Here is an 18,677-nt window from a genome sequence, read left to right as displayed (position 1 = left end):
TGCAGCTTCTTCTGTGGTAGCAGCTTCTGTTGTAGTAGCAGCTTCTGTTGTGGTCGAAGCTTCTCTTGTGGTTGCACCTTCTGTTGTGGTAGCTTCTTCTGTTGTGGTTGCAGATTTTGTTGTGGTTTCAGTTTCTGTTGTGGTTGCAGCTTCTGTTGTGGTAGCAGCTTCTGTTGTGGTTGCAGCTTCTGTTGTCGTTGCAGGTTCTGTTGTCATTGCAGGTTCTGTTCTTGTAGCAGCTTCTGTCGTGGTTTCAGGTTCTGTTCTTGTAGCAGCTTCTGTCGTGGTTGCAGTTTCTGTTCTGGTTGCAGCTTCAGTTGTGGTTGTAGATTCTACTGTGGTTCCAACTAAAGTTGTGGAAGCAATTTCATTTGTGGTTGCAGCTTCTGTTGTGGTTGCAGCTTCAGTTGTGGTTGAAGCTTCCGTTGTTACCACTTCTGTTGTGGTTGCAGCTACTGTTGTAGTTGCAGCTTCTGTTGTGGTAGCAGCTTCTGTTGTGGTTGCAGCTTCTGTTGTAGTTGCAGGTTCTGTTGTGGTTAGAGCTTCTGTTGTGGTAGAAGTTTCTGTTGTGGTAGCAGCTTCTTTTGTAGTAGCAGCTTCTGTTGTGGACGTAGCTTCTGTTGTGGTTGCACCTTCTGTTGTGGTAGCTTCTTCTGTTGTGGTTGCAGCTTCTGTTGTGGTTGCAGGTTCTGTTGTGGTAGCAGTTTCTGTTGTGGTAGCAGTTTCTGTTGTGGTTTCAGCTTCTGTTGTGGTTGCAACTTTTATTATGGTTGCAACTTCTATTGTGGTTGCAGGATCTGTTGTGGTTGCAGGATCTGTTGTGGTTGCAGGTTCTGTTGTGGTAGCAGCTTCTGTTGTAGTAGCTTCTGTTGTTGCAGCTAAAGTTGTGGTAGCAGTTTCAGTTGTGATTATAGCATGTGTTGCAGATTCAGTTGTAGTTGCACCTTCTGTTGTGGTAGCAGCTTCTGTTGTGGTTGCAGTTTCTGTTGTGGTTGCAGCTTCTGTCGTGGTTGCAGTTTCTATCGTAGTTGCAGCTTCTTTCGTGGTTGCAGTTTCTGTTCTGGTTGCAGCTTCAGTTGTGGTTGGAGATTCTGCTGTGGTTGCAACTAAAGTTGTGGTAGCAGTTTCAGTTGTGGTTACAGCATGTGTTGCAGATTCAGTTGTAGTTGCAGCTTCTGTTGTGGTTGAAGTTTCTGTTGTGGTTGCAGTTTCTGTTGTGGTTGCCGTTTCAGTTGTGGTTGCAGCTTCAGTTGTGCTTGCAGCTTCAGTTGTGGTTGCAGCTTCTGTTGTAGTTGCAGCTTCAGTTGTGGTTGTAGTTTCTGTTGTGGTTACAGCTTCTGTTGTGGTTGCAGCTTTTGTTGTGGTAGCAGGTTCTGTTGTGGTTGCAAGTTCTGTTTCAGCTTCTGTTGTGGTTGTAGCTTCTGTTATGGTAGCAGGTTCTGTGATGGTTGCAGCTTCCGTTGTGGTAGGAGCTTCCGTTTTAGTTGCAGCTTCTGTTGTAGTTGGAGCTTTGGTTGTGGTTGCAGCTTCTGTTGTGGTAGCAGCTTCTGTTGTGGTAGCAGTTTCTGTTGTGGTTTCAGTTTCTGTTGTGGTAGCAGCTTCTGTAGTAGTTGCAGCTTCAGTTGTCATTGCAGCTTCACTTGTGGTAGCTGTTTCTATTGTGGTTTCAGTTTCTTTTGTGGTTGCAGCTTCTGTTGTGGTTGCAGCTTCTGTTGTGGTAGCAACTTCTGTCGTGGTTGCAGTTTCTATCGTAGTTGCAGCTTCTTTCGTGGTTGCAGTTTCTGTTCTGGTTGCAGCTTCAGTTGTGGTTGGAGATTCTGCTGTGGTTGCAACTAAAGTTGTGGTAGCAGTTTCAGTTGTGGTTACAGCATGTGTTGCATATTCAGTTGTAGTTTCACCTTCTGTTGTGGTAGCAGCTTCTGTTGTGGTAGCTCCTTCTGTTGTGATTGCATCTTCTGTTGTGGTTGCAGCTTCTGTTGTGGTAGCAGCTTCTGTTGTGGTTGTAGTTTCTGTCGTGTTTGCAGCTTCTGTTCTGGTTGCAGCTTCAGTTATGGTTGCAGCTTCTGTTGTGGTTGCAGCTTCCGTTGTGGTTGCAGCTTCTGTCGTTGTTACCGCTTCTGTTGTGGTTGCTGCTTCAGTTGTAGTTTTAGCTTCAATTGTGGTTGCAGCTTTAGTAATGGTAGCAACTTTTGTTGCTGTTAAAGCTTCTGCTGTAGTTACAGTTTCAATTGTAGTTGCAGCATTAGTTGTGTTTGGAGCTTCAGTGATGGTTGTAGCTTCAGTTGTGGTTGCTGCTTCAGTTGTGGTAGCAGCTAATGATGTGGTAGAAGCTTCAGTTGTATTTGGAGCTTCTGTTGTAGCAACTTCTGTTGTAGTAAAAATTTCTGTTGTTGTTTCAGCTTCAGTTGTGGTTGGAGCTTTAGTTGTAGTTGCAGCTTCTGTTGAAGCATCAATAGTGGTTGCAGCCTCTGTTGCAGTTGCAGTTTTAGTTGCAGCTTCTGTTGTGATTGCAGCTTCAGTTTTGTTACCAGCTTGAGTTGTGGTAGCAACTAATGATGTGGTTGCAGCTTCTGTTGTGGTTGCAGCTTCAGTTGTGGCTGCAGCTAATGATGTGGTTGCAGCTTCTGCTGTGATTGCAGCTAAAGTTGTGGTATCAGTTTCTGTTGTGGTTACAGCATGTGTTGCAGATTCAGTTCTAGTTGCAGTCACAGTTGTGGTTTCAGCTAATGCTGTTGTTACAGCTTCTGTTGTGGCTGCACCTTCTGTTGTAGTTGCTGTGCGTGTTGTGTTGGCAGATTCTGCTGTGGTTGCAGGTTCAGTTGTGTTTGTAGAACCATTTGTGGTTGCAGGTTCAGTTGTGGTTGAAGATCCATTTGTGGCTGCACCTTCAGTTGTGGTTGCAGCTTCAGTTGTGGTTACAGCTTCTGTTGTGGTTGCATCTTCAGCTGTGGTTGCAGCTTCTGTTGTAACAGTTGCAGTGGTGTTCGCATCTTCTGTTGTGGTTGTAGCTTCAATTGTGGTTGCAGCTTTAGTAATGGTAGCAGCTTTTGTTGCTGTTAAAGCTTCTGTTGTAGTTACAGTTTCAATTGTAGTTACTGCTTCTGTTGTGATTGCAGCTTCAGTTTTGTTACCAGCTTGTGTTGTGGTAGCAGCTTCTGTTGTGGTTACAGCATGTGTTGCAGATTCAGTTCTAGTTGCAGTCACAGTTGTGGTTTCAGCTAATGCTGTTGTTACAGCTTCTGTTGTGGTTGCACCTTCTGTTTTACTTGCAGCTTGTGTTGTGTTGATAGATTCTGCTGTGGTTGCAGGTTCAGTTGTGACTGCAGATCCATTTGTGGTTGAAGCTTCTGTTGTGATTGCAGATCCATTTGTGGTTGAAGCTTCTGTTGTAATTGTATCTTCAGTTGTGGTTGCATCTTCTATTATGGTTGCATCTTCAGTTGTGGTTGCAGTTTCAGTTGTGACAGCTTTAGTTGTGTTTGCAGTTTCTGTTGTGGTTGTACCTTCAATTGTGGTTGCAGCTTCAGCTGTGGTTGCATAGTCTGTTGTGGTTGCAGCTTCTGTTGTGGTGAAAAATTCAGTTGTGAACGCTGTTTCACTTGTAGTCGTCGCTTGTGTTTTAGTTGCAGCTTCTGTTGCAGCCTCAATAGTGTTTGCAGTCTCTATTGTAGCTTCAGTTATTGTTGCAACTTCACTTGTGGTTGCAGCCTCAGTTGTCATTGAAGCCTCTGTTGCAGTTGTTGTAATTGCAGCGTCAGATGTGTTTGCAGCTTCTTTTGTGGTTGCAGATATTGTTGTGGTTGCAATTTCAGTTGTGGTAGCTTCTGTTGTCACGGCTTCTGTAATAGCTTCTGTTGTAGATGCAGCTTGTGTTGTGATTCCAGTTTCCATTGTAGTTGAAGATTCAGTTGTGGTTACAGCTTCAGTTACGGTAGCAGTTTCAGTTATAGTTGCTGCTTCAGTTGTGGTAGCAGCTAATGATGTGGTAGAAGCTTCAGTTGTATTTGGAGCTTCAATTGTAGCAACTTCTGTTGTAGTAAAAATGTCTGTTGTTGTTGCAGCTTCAGCTATGGTTGGAGCTTTAGTTGTAGTTGCAGCTTCTGCTGCAGTATCAATAGTGGTTGCAGCCTCTGTTGCAATTTCAGTTGCATCTTCTGTTGTGATTACAGCTTCAGTTTTGGTAGCAGCTTCAGTTGTGGTAGCAACTAATGATGTGGTTGCAGCTTCTGTTGTGGTTGCAGCTTCAGTTGTGGCTGCAGCTAATGATGTGGTTGCACCTTCTGCTGTGATTGCAGCTAAAGTTGTGGTAACAGTTTCAGTTGTAGTAACTTTTGTTGTAGTAAAAACTTCTGTTGTTGCAGCTTCAGTTGTGGTTGGAGCTTTAGTTGTAGTTTCAGCTTCTGTTGCAGCATCAATAGTGGTTTCAACCTCTGTTGCAGTTTCAGTTGCAGCTTCTGTTGTGATTGCAGCTTCAGTTTTGGTAGCAGCTTCAGTTGTGGTTGCAACTAATGATGTGGTTGCAGCTTCTGTTGTGGTAGCAGCTTCAGTTGTAGTTGCAGCTAATGATGTGGTTGCAGCTTCTGTTGTGGTTGCAGCTAAAGTTGTGGTAGCAGTTTCAGTTGTAGCAACTTCTGTTGTAGTAAAAACTTCTGTTGTTGCAGCTTCAGTTGTAGTTGGAGCTTTAGTTGTAGTTGCAACTTCTGTGGAAGCATCAATAGTGGTTGCAGCCTCTGTTGCAATTTTAGTTGCAGTTTCTGTTGTGATTGCAGCTTCAGTTTTGTTACCAGCTTGTGTTGTGGTAGCAGCTTCTGTTGTGGTTACAGCATGTGTTGCAGATTCAGTTCTAGTTGCAGTCACAGTTGTGGTTTCAGCTAATGCTGTTGTTACAGCTTCTGTTGTTGTTGAACCTTCTGTTGTAGTTGCTGCTCGTGTTGTGTTGGCAGATTCTGCTGTGGTTGAAGGTTCAGTTGTGATTGCAGAACCATTTGTGGTTGCAGTTTCTGTTGTAATTGTATCTTCAGTTGTGGTTGCACCTTCTGTTATGGGTGCAGCTTGTGTTGTGGTGGCTGATTCTGCCGTGTCTCCAGCTTCTGTTGTATATGAAAGTTCAGTTGTGGTCACAGCTTCAGTTATGGTTACAGCTTCAGTTGTGGTTGCAGCTTCTGTTGTAGTTGCAGGTTCAGATGTAGTTACAGATGCATTTGTGGTTGAAGCTTTTGTTGTAATTGTATGTTCAGTTGTGGTTGCATCTTCAGTTGTAGTTGCAGTTTCAGTTGTGACAGCCTTTGTTGTGTTTGCAGCTTCTGTTGTTGTATCTTCAATTGTGGTTGCAGGTTCAGTTGTGGTTGCAGCTTCTGTTGTGGTTAAAAATTCATTTATGAACGCTGTTTCACTTGTAGTTGCTGCTTGTGTTTTAGTTGCAGCTTCTGTTGCAGCCTCAGTAGTGCTTGCAGTCTCTATTGTAGCCTCAGTTATTGTTGCAACTTCACTTGTGGTTGCAGCCACAGTTGTCATTGAAGCCTCTGTTGCAGTTGTTGTAATTGCAGCGTCAGATGTGTTTGCGGCTTCTTTTGTGGTTGTAGATAATGTTGTGGTTGCAGTTTCAGTTGTGGCAGCTTCTGTTGTCACAGCTTCTGTTGTAGATGCAGCTTTTGTTGTGGTTGCAGTTTCCATTGTAGTTGAAGCTTCAGTTGTGGTTGCAGCTTCTTTTGTGGTTACAGCTTCAGTTAAGGTAGCAGTTTCAGTTATAGTTGTTTCTTCAGTTGTGGTAGCAGCTAATGATGTGGTAGAAGCCTTAGTTGTATTTAGAGCTTCAGTTGTAGCAACTTCCTTTGTAGTAAAAATTTCTGTTGTTGTTGCAGCTTCAGTTGTGGTTACAGCATGTGTTGCAGATTCAGTTCTAGTTGCAGTCACAGTTGTGGTTTCAGCTAATGCTGTTGTTACAGCTTCTGTTGTGGTTACACCTTCTGTTGTAGTTGCTGCTCGTGTTGTGTTGGCAGATTCTGCTGTGGTTGAAGGTTTAGTTGTGCTTGCAGAACCATTTGTGGTTGCAGCTTCTGTTGTAATTGTATTTTCAGTTGTGGTTGCACTTTCTGTTGTGGTTGCAGCTTGTGTTGTGGTGGCTGATTCTGCTGTGGTTACAACTTCTGTTGTAGATGCAGCTTCAGTTGTAGATGCAGCTTCAGTTGTGGTTGCAGCTTCAGTTGCAGTTACAGCTTCAGTTGTCGTTGCAACTAATGATGTGGTTACAGCTTCTGTTGTGGTTGCAGCTTCAGTTGTGGTTGCAGCGTCTGTTGTAGTTGCAGGTTCAGTTGTGATTGCAGAACCATTTGTGGTTGCAGTTTCTGTTCTAATTGTATCTTCAGTTGTGGTTGCAGCTTCTGTTTTGATTGAAGCTTCAGTTTTTGTAGTAGCTTCTGTTGTGGTTGCAACTTCAGTTGTGGTTGCAGCTTCTGTTGTGGTTGCAGCTTCTGTTGTAGTTGCAGGTTCAGATTTGGTTACAGATCCATTTGTGGTTGCAGCTTGTGTTGTAGTTGCATCTTCTGCTGCAGCATCAATAGTGATTGCAGCCTCTGTTGCAGTTTCAGTTGAATCTTCTGTTGTGATTGCAGCTTCATTTTTGGTAGCATTTTCAGTTGTGGTTGCAAATAATGATGTGGTTGCAGCTTCTGTTGTGGTTGCAGCTTCTGTTGTGGTAGCAGTTTCAGTTGTAGTAACTTTTGTTGTAGTAAAAACTTCTGTTGTTGCAGCTTCAGCTGTGGTTGGAGCTTTAGTTGTAGTTGCATCTTCTGTGGAAGCATCAATGGTGTTTTCAGCCTCTGTTGCAGTTGCAGTTGTAGTTGCAGCTTCTATTGTGGTCGCAGCTTCAGTTGTGGTTGCAGCTTCTGTTGTAGTTGCAGGTTCAGATGTGGTTACAGATCCATTTGTGGTTGTAGCTTTTGTTGTGGTAGCAGTTTCAGTTGTAGTAACGTTTGCTGTAGTAAAAACTTCTGTTGTTGCAGCTTCAGCTGTGGTTGGAGCTTTAGTTGTAGTTGCAACTTCTGTTGCAGCATCAATACTGGTTGCAACCTCTGTTGCAGTTTCAGTTGCAGCTTCTGTTGTGATTGCAGCTTCAGTTCTGGTAGCAGTTTCAGTTGTAGTTGCAGCTAATGATGTGGTTGCAGCTTCTGTTGTAGTTACAGCTAAGGTTGCTGTAGCAGTTTCAGTTGTAGCAACTTCTATTGTAGTAAAAATTTCAGTTGTTGCAGCTTCAGTTGTGGTTAGAGCTTTAGTTGTAGTTGCAGTTTCTGTGGAAGCATCAATAGTGGTTGCAGCCTCTGTTGCAGTTTCAGTTGTAGTTGCAGGTTCAGATGTGGTTACAGATCCATTTGTGGTTGCAGCTTCTGTTGTAGTTGCAGGTTCAGAAGATTCATTTGTGGTTGTAGCTTCTGTTGTAGTTCCAAGTTCAGTTTTGGTTGGAGCTTTAGTTGTAGTTGCAGCTTCTGCTGCAGCATCAATAGTGGTTGCAGCCTCTGTTGCAGTTTCAGTTGCAGCTTCTGTTGTGATTGTAGCTTCAGTTGTGGTTGCAACTAATGATGTGGTTACAGCTTCTGTTGTGGTTGCAGCTAATGATGTGGTTGCAGCTTCTGCTGTTGTTGGAGCTAAAGTTGTGGTAGTAGTTTCATTTGTAGCAACTTCTCTTATAGCAAAAACTTCTGTTGTTGCAGCTTCAGTTGTAGTTGGAGCTTTAGTTGTAGTTCCAGCTTCTGTGGAAGCATCAATAGTGGTTGCAGCCTCTGTTGCAATTTCAGTTTTAGTTGCAGCTTCAGTTGTGGTTGCAGCTTCAGTTTTGGTAGCAGCTTCAGTTGTAGTTGCAGCTTCTGTTGTGATTGCAGATTCAGTTGTGGTTGCAGCTTCTGTTGTAGTTCCAGGTTCAGATGTGGTTACAGATCCATTTGTGGTTGTAGCTTTTGTTGTAGTTGCAGGTTCACTTTTGGTAGCAGCTTCAGTTGTGGTTGCAACTAATGATGTGGTTGCAGCTTCTGTTGTGGTTGCAGCTTCAGTTGTGGCTGCAGCTAATGATGTGGTTGCAGTTAAAGTTGTAGTAGCACCTGCAGTTGTAGTAACTTTTGTTGTAGTGAAAACTTCAGTTGTGGCAGCTTTAGTTATGGTTGGAGCTTTAGTTGTAGTTGCAGCTTCTGTTGCAGCATCAATAGTGGTTACAACCTCTGTTGCAGTTTCAGTTACAGCTTCTGTTGTGATTGCAGCTTCAGTTTTGTTACCAGCTTGTGTTGTGGTAGCAGCTTCTGTTGTGGTTACAGCATGTGTTGCAGATTCAGTTCTAGTTGCAGTCACAGTTGTGGTTTCAGCTAATGCTGTTGTTACAGCTTCTGTTGTGGTAGCACCTTCTGTTGTGGTAGCAGCTTCTGTTGTGATAGCAGCTTCTGTTGTGGTAGCAGTTTCTGTTGTGGTTTCAGCTGCTGTTGTGGTTGCAGCTTCCATTGTGGTAGCAGCTTCTGTTCTCTTTGCAGATTCTGTTCTGGTAGCTCCTTCGGTTGTGGTTGCAGCTTCTGTTGTGGTTGCAGTTTCTGTTGTGGTAGCAGCTTCTGTTGTGGTAGCAGTTTCTGTTGTGGTTTGAGTTTCTGTTGTGTTAGCAGCTTCTGTTCTGGTTGCATCTTCTGTTGTGGTTCCAACCTCTGTTGTGGTTGCAGGTTCTGTTGTGGTAGCAGCTTCTGTTGTGGTAGCAGCTTCTGTCATGGTAGCAGCTTCTGTTCTGGTTTCAGCTTCAGTTGTGGTTGCAACATTTGCTGTGGTTGCAGCTAAAGTTGTGGTAGCAGTTTCAGTTGTGGTTACAGCATTTGTTGCAGATTCAGTTCTAGTTGCAGTCACAGTTGTGGTTTCAGCTAATGCTGTTATTACAGCTTCTGTTGTGGTTGCACCTTCTGTTGTGGTAGCAGCATCTGTTGTGGTTTCAGTTTCTGTTGTGGTAGCAGCTTCTGTTGTGGTAGCAGCTTCTGTTGTGGTAGAAGCTTCTGTTATGGTACCAGCTTCTGTTCTGGTTGCAGCTTCTGTTGTGGTAGCAGCTTCAGTTGTGGTTGAAGCTGTTGTTGTGGTAGCTACTTCTGTTGTTGCAGTTTCTGTTGTGGTTGCAGCTTCAGTTGTGGTTGCAGCTTCTGTTGTGGTTGCAGCTTCTGTTGTGGTAGCAGTTTCTGTTGTGGTTGCAGCTTCTGTCGTGGTTGCAAGTTCTGTTTCAGCTTCTGTTGTGGTTGCAGCTTCTGTTATGGTAGCAGGTTCTGTTGTAGTTGCAGCTTCTGTTGTGGTTACAGTTTCTGTTGTGGTAGCATCTTCTGTTGTGGTAGCAGCTTCTGTTGTGGTTGCAGATTCAGTTGTGGTTGCAGCTTCTTTTGTGGTAGCAGCTTCCGTTGTGGTTGCAGCTTCTGTCATTGTTACTGCTTCTGTTGTGGTTCCTGTTTCAGTTGTAATTTTAGCTTCAGTTGTGCTTGCATCTTCAGTTGTGGTTGCAGCTTCTGTTGTAGTTGCAGCTTCAGTTGTGGTTGTAGTTTCTGTTGTGGTTACAACTTCTGTTGTGGTTGCAGCTGCTGTTTCAGCTTCTGTTTTGGTTTCAGCTTCTGTTGTGGTAGCAGGTTCTGTTGTGGTTGCAGTTTCTGTTGTGGTTGCAGCTTCCGTTGTGGTAGCAGCTTCCGTTGTGGTAGCAGCTTCCGTTGTGGTAGCAGCTTCTGTCATTGTTGCCGCTTCTGTTGTGGTTGCTGTTTCAGTTGTAGTTTTAGCTTCAGTTGTGGTTTCAGTTTCTGTTGTGGTTGCAGCTTCTGTTGTGGTAGCAGCTTCTGTTGTGGTTGCATCTTCTGTTGTGGTTGTAGCTTCACTTGTGGTAGCTGCTTTTGTTGTTGTTGCAGCTTCTGTTGTGGTTGCAGGTTCAGTTGTGGTTGCAGTTTCTGTTGTGGTTACAACTTCTGTTGTGGTTGCAGCTTTTGTTGTGGTAGCAGGTTCTGTTGTAGTTGCAGCTGCTGTTTCAGCTTCTGTTGTGGTTGCAGCTTCTGTTATGGTAGCAGGTTCTGTTGTAGTTGCAGCTTCTGTTGTGGTTACAGTTTCTGTTGTGGTTGCAGCTTCCGTTTTAGTTGCAGCTTCTGTTTTAGTATCAGCTTCTGTTGTGGTAGCAGCTTCTGTTGTGGTACCAGTTTCTGTTGTGGTTTCAGTTTCTGTTGTGGTTGCAGTTTCTGTTGTGGTAGCAGCTTCTGGTGTGGTAGCAGCTTCTGGTGTGGTAACAGTTTCTGTTGTGGTTGCAGCTTCTGTTGTGGTAGCAGTTTCTGTGGTTGCAGCTTCTGTTGTGGTAGCTGCTTCTGTTGTTGTTGTAGCTTCTGTTGTGGTTGCAGTTTCTGTTGTGGTTGCCGCTTTTGTTGTGGTAGCAGCTTCTGTTGTGGTTGCATCTTCTGTTGTGGTTGTAGCTTCACTTGTGGTAGCTGCTTTTGTTGTTGTTGCAGCTTCTGTTGTGGTTGCAGGTTCTGTTGTGGAAGCAGCTTCTTTTGTGTTTGCAGCTTCTGTTGTGGTAGCAGCTTCTGTAGTAGTTGCAGCTTCAGTTGTCATTGAAGCTTCACTTGTGGTTGCAGATGTGGTTTCAGCTTCAGTTGTGGTTGGAGGCTCTGTTGCAGTTTCTGTTGTGGTTGAACCTTTTGTTGTGTTTGCAGCTTCTTTTGTGGTTGTGGCATCTATTGTTGCAGTTAATGTTATGGTTGGAACTTCAGCTGTGGTTGCAGCTTCTGCAACAGCTTCTGTTGTAGTTTCAGTTGTGTATTCAGCTTCAGTTGTGGTTGCAGCTAATGTTGTGGTTACAACTTGTGTTGTGGCTGCAGATTCAGTTGTTATGGCCTTTGTTGTAGTTGCAGCTTCTGTTGTGGTTGCAGCTGTAGTTGCATTTGCAGATAATGTTGTGGTTTTAGTTTCAGTTGTGGCAGCTTCTGTTGATATCTGTCAAGCAAAGCATTCTTAAGATGTTATACAGAAAATACGTTATAATGTTCAGTTTGTCCTTTGACCTTGTGACCCGAGAATCAATAGGAGTCATCTATTGGCTAAGGTCAACAACTGTGCAAAGTTTGTTAATTGTCAAGCAAAAGGTTCTTTAAATATTGAGTCAACAAAACTTGGTCTACAGACCAAGAGACGTACCCTTGCCCTTTGACTTTGTGACCTGAAATTCAATAGGGGTCCTCTAGTCTCTAGGGGCAACCACTGTACCAATAGTAACTGTCAAGCAAAGGATTCTTTAGATACCAAGCAGACAAGACTTGGTCTACATACCAACAGGTGAAAACATGGCCCCTTCAGAGGGGGGTATAATAATACCAACTATACAAATGTTTTGCATACCCTGGGCAACTTCAAAGTATGTTAGGTATCTAAATATAAAGTTAAACACATTTGCAAAAAAAAATCTCATTTTCTACTAAATTTTCAAAAAAATAAATATTTACCACATCACAGTATTGTTCTATAATTTCTCAAAAGTTTGATGTCATTTGATTTTCTGGAAATTTGTCTCGGTCATGTTTAAAATTTGTGAGTGGAAAATGATGCCAGAGAACAAAGTGTTACTCCCGGAATATCATACAGTTTTGTGTGAGACTCCGTAAGCCACTGATAGAAACCTTACATGTTGAATCAAACAGAGGAAGAAAACACTGTGTCCCAGTCTTTTGTGAACAAGTGGTATATAAGCGTTTCAGGGACGGCAAACCAGTAAAGACGATCCATGCATGGGACGTCCGAAAGTTGTGACGGTGAAAAATAGCATCTGTCTTGAGAAGAATAAAATAAAATCTAACAGATGCATCATATTGCATAAGCTTAGCACCAACTTTGGAATATCTCATACTGATCGGTTCACAAGGAACTGAATTTTAGTTGGATATGTGATCGCCGAGTACCAATACTGCTATCCAATGCAGGAAAAGCCAGTAGAGAAGACGAACTAAAACTGTTTTTATGGCAATGGAAGAGAGAAGGACATGCGTTCCTTGACATAATAACAGCTGATGAGACCCAACTTCATCACAATAACCCACAAACAAGAGGCCCATGGGCCACATCGCTCACCTGAGTCACCTTGGTCCATATCAGAAGATTTTCCATATCTATTTGCATGTAAAACCGTAGTCCCTATTATGGCCCCAAACCTACCCCTGGAGGCCATGGATTTTGCAAACTTGAATCTACACTATGTCAGAAAGCTTTCATGTAAATGTGAACTTCTTTGGCCCAATGGTTCTTGAGAAGAAGATTTTTAAAGATTTTCCCTATATATTTGTATGTAAAACTTTGATCCCCTATTGTGGCCCCATCCTACCCCCAGGGGGCCATGATCTTAACAATTTATAATCTGCACTATATCAGGAAGCTTTCATATAAATCTCAGCTTTTCTGGCTCAGTGGTTCTTGAGAAGATTTTAAAAGATTTTTCCTACAAATTTGTATGTAAAACTTTGATGCCCCCCTTGAGGCCCCATCCAATCCCCGGGGTCCATGATTTTAACAAACTTGAATCTGCACTATATCAACAACAAAAAAACGAGAGAGAAACAAACAAACAACAACAAAAAAATTTTGACCCCCTATTGTGGCCCCATCCGATCCCCGGGGGCCATGATTTTAACAATTTAGAATCTGTACTATATCAGGAAGCTTTCATATAAATCTCAGCTTTTCTGGCTCAGTGGTTCTTGGGAAGAAGATTTTTCCTATATATTTGTATGTAAAACTTTGACCCCCTATTGTGGCCCCATCTGACCCCCGGGGGCCATGATTTTAACAGTTTAGAATCTGTACTATATCAGGAAGCTTTCATATAAATCTCAGCTTTTCTGGCTCAGTGGTTCTTGGGAAGAAGATTTTTAAAGATTTTTCCTATATATTTGTATGTAAAACTTTGACCCCCTATTGTGGCCCCATCCAACCCCCGGGGGCCAGGATTTGAATAATTTAGAATCTGCATTATATAAAGAAGCTTTCATATAAATCTCAGCTTTTCTGGCTCAGTGGTTCTTGAGAAGATTTTTAAAGATTTTCCCTATATATTTGTATGTAAAACTTTGATCCCCTATTGTGGCCCCATCCGACCCCCGGGGGCCATGATTTTAACAATTTAGAATCTGCACTACCTAATAAAGCTTATCTATAAATTTCATCTTTTCTGGCCCAGTGGTTCTTGTCTGAGAAGAAGATTTTTAGGTCACCTGAATTCATTCAGGTGACCTATTGCTATCTGTTTTTGTCCGTCGTCGTTCGTCGTGCGTCGTGCGTTAACATTTGAACATTTTCAGCTTCTTCTCTGAAACCCCTGAACCAATTTCAACCAATTTTGGCATATAGCATCTGTGGGTGGAGGGGAACAAAAATTGTGAATTTCGTGGTCCCTGCCACCCTGGGGCCTGAGGGGTGGGGCAAAAACCATCAAAATGGGTGTAATTTTAAAAAATCTTCTTCTTTACTCCTGGACATCAAGAAGCCAAACTGGGCATAATTATAATGAGCGTTGAGCCCTCTACCAAAATTGTGAAATTCATGGCCCCTGGGGCAGGGGTTCTTGTGTTAGGGTGGGGCTCTATTGGTCATATAGTGAAAGTGTAGAAATTCTTTGAAAATCTTCTTCTCTGTCCCTGGGTATTAAGTAGACAAACTAATAGCATGGTAATGATGAGCAAGGATGCCTCTTTATACCCCCTGCAACAAGTTGTGGGGGGTATACTGGAATCGGGTTGTCCGTCTGTCCATCCGTCTGTAGACGCAATGGTTTCCTGGCTCTAAAGCATTATACTTTCCACCTACTGTCACCATATCATATATATGGACTACCCATAGGATGAAGATGTTCCCTATCGATTTTGGGGTCAAAGGTCAAGCGCACTGGACATTGAAGTAGCAATATGGTTTCCGGGCTCTAAAGTGTTATCCTTTCCACCTACAGTCACCATATCATACATATGGACTACCCATGGGATGAAGATGTTCCCTATCGATTTTGGGGTCAAAAGGTCAAAGGTCAAGCGCACTGGACATGGAAGTAGCAATATGGTTTCCAGGCTCTAAAGCGTTATCCTTTCCACCTACAGTCACCATATCAAACATATGGACTACCCATGGGATGAAGATGTTCCCTATTGATTTTGGGGTCAAAAGGTCAAAGGTCAAGTGCACTGGACATTGAAGTAGCAATATGGTTTCCGGGCTCTAAAGCATTATCCTTTCCACCTACAGTCACCATATCATATATATGGACTACCCATGGGATGAAGATGATCCCTATCGATTTTGGGGTCAAAAGGTCAAAGGTCACACGCACTGGACATCGAAGTAGCAACACTCAGAAAAGAGGTAGTTTATACCTATTACCAACACCCTTTGGGAGATTGGGGTAAGTGGGGGGTATTCTTAGTGAGCATTGCTCACAGTACCTCTTGTTAAAAATTGTGAAATTCATGGCCCCTGGATCAGGGGTTCTGGTGCTAGGGTGGGGCTCTATAAGTCATATAGTGAAAATGCATTATTTCTTTGAAAATCTTCTTTTCTGTCCTTGGGTATTAAGTGGACAAACCAATAGTAAGGTTATGATGAGCAAGGATGCCTCTTTCAAAATTGTGAAATTCATGGCCCCTGGGTCAGGGGTTCTGGTATTAGGGTGGGGCCCTATTGATCATATAGTGAAAATGCATTTTATTTCTTTGAAAATCTTCTCCTCTGCTGCTGGGTATTAAGTAGACAAACTAATAGTATGATAATGATGATCAAGGATGCTTCTTTCAAAACTGAAATTTATGGCCCCTGGGTCAGGGGTTCTGGTGCAAAGGCGGGGCTGACCACATAGCTATTCAATGTTTCTTCCATCCAAAAGTAAAATTCTTATATTTAAACAAAAACCTAATTCAAACATTGGAAGGTTGTTACATGATACTCAGGTGACCTATAAGGCCCCTGGGCCTCTTGTTTAATGACCCTACCCTATTTTTACCTTTTCTTGATTATCTCCCCTTGGAAGGTGGCCTGGCCCTTTATTTTAACAATTTAGAATTCCCTTTACCTAAGGATGTTTTGTGCCAACTTTGGTTGAAATTGGACCAGTGGTTGTTGAGAAGAAGTTGAAAATGTGAAAAGTTTACAGACGGACGGACGCCGGAATACGGGTGATCAGAAAAGCTCACTTGAGCTTTCAGCTCAGGTGAGCTAAAAAAGCAAATGTCAAGTGGAGAGGATCCAACAAAAAAAAGCTAAAGTTTGTGGATCTTGTGAAAGACATGTTCAATATATTTTTTGATACATGTGGAGTAGTTATAAGCCACACAGTGCACAACAACAGCCCGTTAATTCCCATTACTACTCGGGGCCATTTCTGCGAATCTTTCCAGGTTACATACCAGAAATTTAATTTCATTGAAAGCAAGATGAGTTTGTGAAACATTGATGCCCTTGTACATCAGCAAAGTAATTATGGTACCCAAAGGCAGGCCATGTCACAAGGAATACACATGTCAAATATGAAAGCTCTTTTAGAACTAACCATTCAAATGTTATGGCCAAAGTAAAAAAAAATTTTTTAAAAAGGTCTAACCCCAACTTTAAAGTCACAAAGTCAAAAAAATTTAGTACTAAAAGAAAGACATCGTTCAAAGTTACTCATAGATATTCAATTAGGAGCAAAAACACATCTACCGTATTCCCCAGATCCTGCTCTGTGGTGCCGCGTTTTCCGGAAAACTCAATTCCGTTCATACAGGATTAGCACTTTATGTCCGGGACTTCGTCAATGCAGCGGGGCTTTTTCTTTCAGATATTTAGAATAGAGAAATTTTTTGGAAATTAGTCAAATTTTGGCCTTTGTGCAAAAGTTGTGAATTTATAATTTAGATTCCTCTTTCCCAAAGAGGCTTTATACCAACTTTGAAAATGATTGGTTAAGTAATTATCAAGGAGAAGTTAGAAATGTGTAATTGTTATCACACAATAGACATCGAATAGGGGTTGATTGCAATAGATCACCTGTCAGTGACTCAATCAATTTCTTCTACCAATACATCACAATCAATGATGCCCTCTCCATGTGATTTGTTAATCTGTTGGTTTACCTGGTAGATTACATTCTGTCCTACCACTATATATCTAAGATGCCCTTAAAGGCTTTGCTTGATATTCACGAATATATCCTAGATAGCTTTCCATGAATGATACCTATGGATTTAATCAATTATATATATACCAGTAGCTGTGTAACTACGCTGCAAGGCATAAAGCTTTGCAGGTCATACCTGGATGTATTTTCAAAACTGAAACTTATTTTTCATTTTGTACATTCTACTTTACAAGCAATATGTTGTGCATGAGGTCGATATTGCTCAGAGTTCTGAAGAAATGAGAGGCCACACTGAATCTCAACATATAATTATTTGTGACATTTCACATGTCACTACATCTCGTTTCTACAGAACATCTTGGGGTAGATTACCATGCGTCTGTTTTAGAGTTAGTATATTTTGATAGTTCCTGGTTGTTGCCCTCGTCTCAAGCCCAGGGTCCAGAGTCCACCCAGGCAATGAAATTAAGGGGAAATACTCACTAAATGCGAGTTAAAAATTGAAATTGCGAGGAAAAAATCACAAGTGATCGCAACTGTTTGCGAGTGAAAAAAAAACCCGGATTTTTTCCCGGATTTCCTCGGTTTATTGGCTGTACTTTGAAGTTTAAAATAATTTTGTCTTGTGCATAGAAACGCTTTACAGAATGAATATACAAGTATTGAAAAAGTAAACATGGATCGAATAAATAACTAAGGCCAAGGTCATCTCAGTCAGTGATGTCGAAGATGGCCTACTTCAAGCACACTTCGGGCGTCTCAGTGACGTCTGATTTAAATAGCAAGCATGTTGATCTCGTCCGTGTCTACATGAAACAACACAAGACAGTGTGTCGCCGTTTCACACGGTGTCCTTCTGTACTCTATAGACAAACACTTCGAGTTCGCGGGGTTTTCTTTTCAACTAAATTTGTTTAGATGAAATTTCCAAAAGTTTTGAACATATAGTTATGTTCCCCAAACAAAGTTTGGGAACATATTGTTTTTACTCTGTTTCTTATTATTATGTTCCCCAAACAAAGTTTGGGAACATATTGTTTTTACTCTGTTTCTTATTATTATTAAGGTCTTCCGTTTCCAACGGAAGACCTTCTAGTGATTCTACTGTTTATTATTATTATTATTATTGTCTTCCGTCTCCTGCGGAAGACCTTACTATTATTGTTCGCGTTCTTCTTCTTCATTATTATTATTATTATTATTATTATTTTCCTTGGTAGTACACGCGTTTTTCTCAGCCATTTCTCCATCGATTTTTATGAAATTTTCAGGAAAGATGTCTTTTGGTGACGAGACTTTGCTTGCAAAATTTCGTGCTTGACGTCACTTCCGGTCAGGAGTTATCTCTCTTTTAGTGACTTTTTGAAGGGCCTTGTTGTCCACACATCTCCTCCGTTAGTTTTGAAGCTAGAGTCTTGAAATTTCTACACAAGATAGAGTAAACATTTTAGAAGATTTGTGGGGGATTCGATTTTACCGGAGGCGATTTGCCTAAAGGCTCGCCTGGACCTGCAAAAATGGATGCCAAAATTTTTCGCCGATTTCGGCGATTTTTGACCTTTGATCTCCGATATCTTTTTTCTTGCAAATATTTTGTTAAGACATGTAGAACAAAAGTTGTGCACATTTACGAGATCTTTTTGAAAATATAAAATATCAAGATTTAGGGGCTAGCCCCTTCAATTAGGGATCTAGAAGGGCTCAAAGTCTAGATCAAATATCTCAAAAATCGTTAATATTTTGGTATAAGTCAAAGAACAAAAAATGTTCATCTCAACAATCCAAATCTATTCATATAAAAATTTAGGTCATATGTTACGTAATTAGAGATTTTAAGGGCCAAAATCGTAAATATTTGACGCCTCATATTTTGAAAACGACATATTTTTTGAAAAGCATTATTGAACAAAAGTTGTTCAATGTGTCATAACCTATCGATCACTATCAAAAAATGGGTCTGTGGGCCTCATGGCTCGCCTGTAGAGTCGATTTTTGTCGATATCAGTCGATTTCAAAAACTTGTAACTGGTAAATATTTTGTAAGGACATATTGAACAAAAGTTGTTCAGTTTATCGAGATCTATCGATTGATATCAAGAAATAGGCCTATGGTCCTAATGGCTCGCCTGTAGAGTCGATTTTTTTGTCGATATCGGTCGATCTCAATAACTTTTTACAGGTAAATATTTTGTAAAGACATATAGAACTAAAGTTGTTGAGTCTATAGAGGGCTAACAAATGACATCAAGAAATAGGCCCGCGGGCCTTATGGCTCGCCTGGAGAGTCGAATTTCAAACGAATTTCACCGCAACTTTGCTTCAGAAGCTTATGATATGAAAAATTGATTATATCTAAAGTGTCTTAAAGTCGGAAACTAAATTGGGACTCATTTGTCTTTTTTTTTAACTCAGAGTGCATCAACAAATCGGACGGAAGACCTACTCGTTGCTCGCAACGAGATCGTGTCTAGTTATTATTATTATTTTTTTTTTTTCCCTTTCGTCTCCGAGACCGTTGGATGGATTTTCCTGAAACTTTCACAGGTTATAGGGAACGATGGTA

General features: G+C 41.7%; 1 protein-coding gene across 1 annotated transcript; it reads right to left on the bottom strand.

Annotated features, from left to right (window-relative positions):
• Nucleotides 1-159: 159 nt before the first annotated feature.
• Nucleotides 160-15,756, bottom strand: LOC125647298 (platelet binding protein GspB-like; the record flags this gene model as incomplete). The annotated part of the gene is made up of 13 exons (XM_056141949.1): nucleotides 15,697-15,756; nucleotides 10,449-10,962; nucleotides 10,186-10,286; nucleotides 9,189-9,807; nucleotides 6,718-8,354; nucleotides 6,502-6,611; nucleotides 3,132-6,349; nucleotides 2,113-2,885; nucleotides 2,023-2,032; nucleotides 1,312-1,970; nucleotides 1,033-1,106; nucleotides 850-878; nucleotides 160-473 (listed from the first exon to the last, which is right to left on the bottom strand). Coding segments are annotated over exons 1-13 (8,118 nt in total), but the record flags the coding sequence as incomplete, so codon positions are not given.
• Between the last annotated feature and the right edge of the window lie 2,921 nt (nucleotides 15,757-18,677).

This window comes from Ostrea edulis, chromosome 6, assembly GCF_947568905.1.
Source record: "Ostrea edulis chromosome 6, xbOstEdul1.1, whole genome shotgun sequence".
Classification (NCBI taxonomy): domain Eukaryota; kingdom Metazoa; phylum Mollusca; class Bivalvia; order Ostreida; family Ostreidae; genus Ostrea; species Ostrea edulis.
Note: the sequence above shows the minus strand (reverse complement) of the source record. Positions and strands in the feature narration are given on the sequence as shown.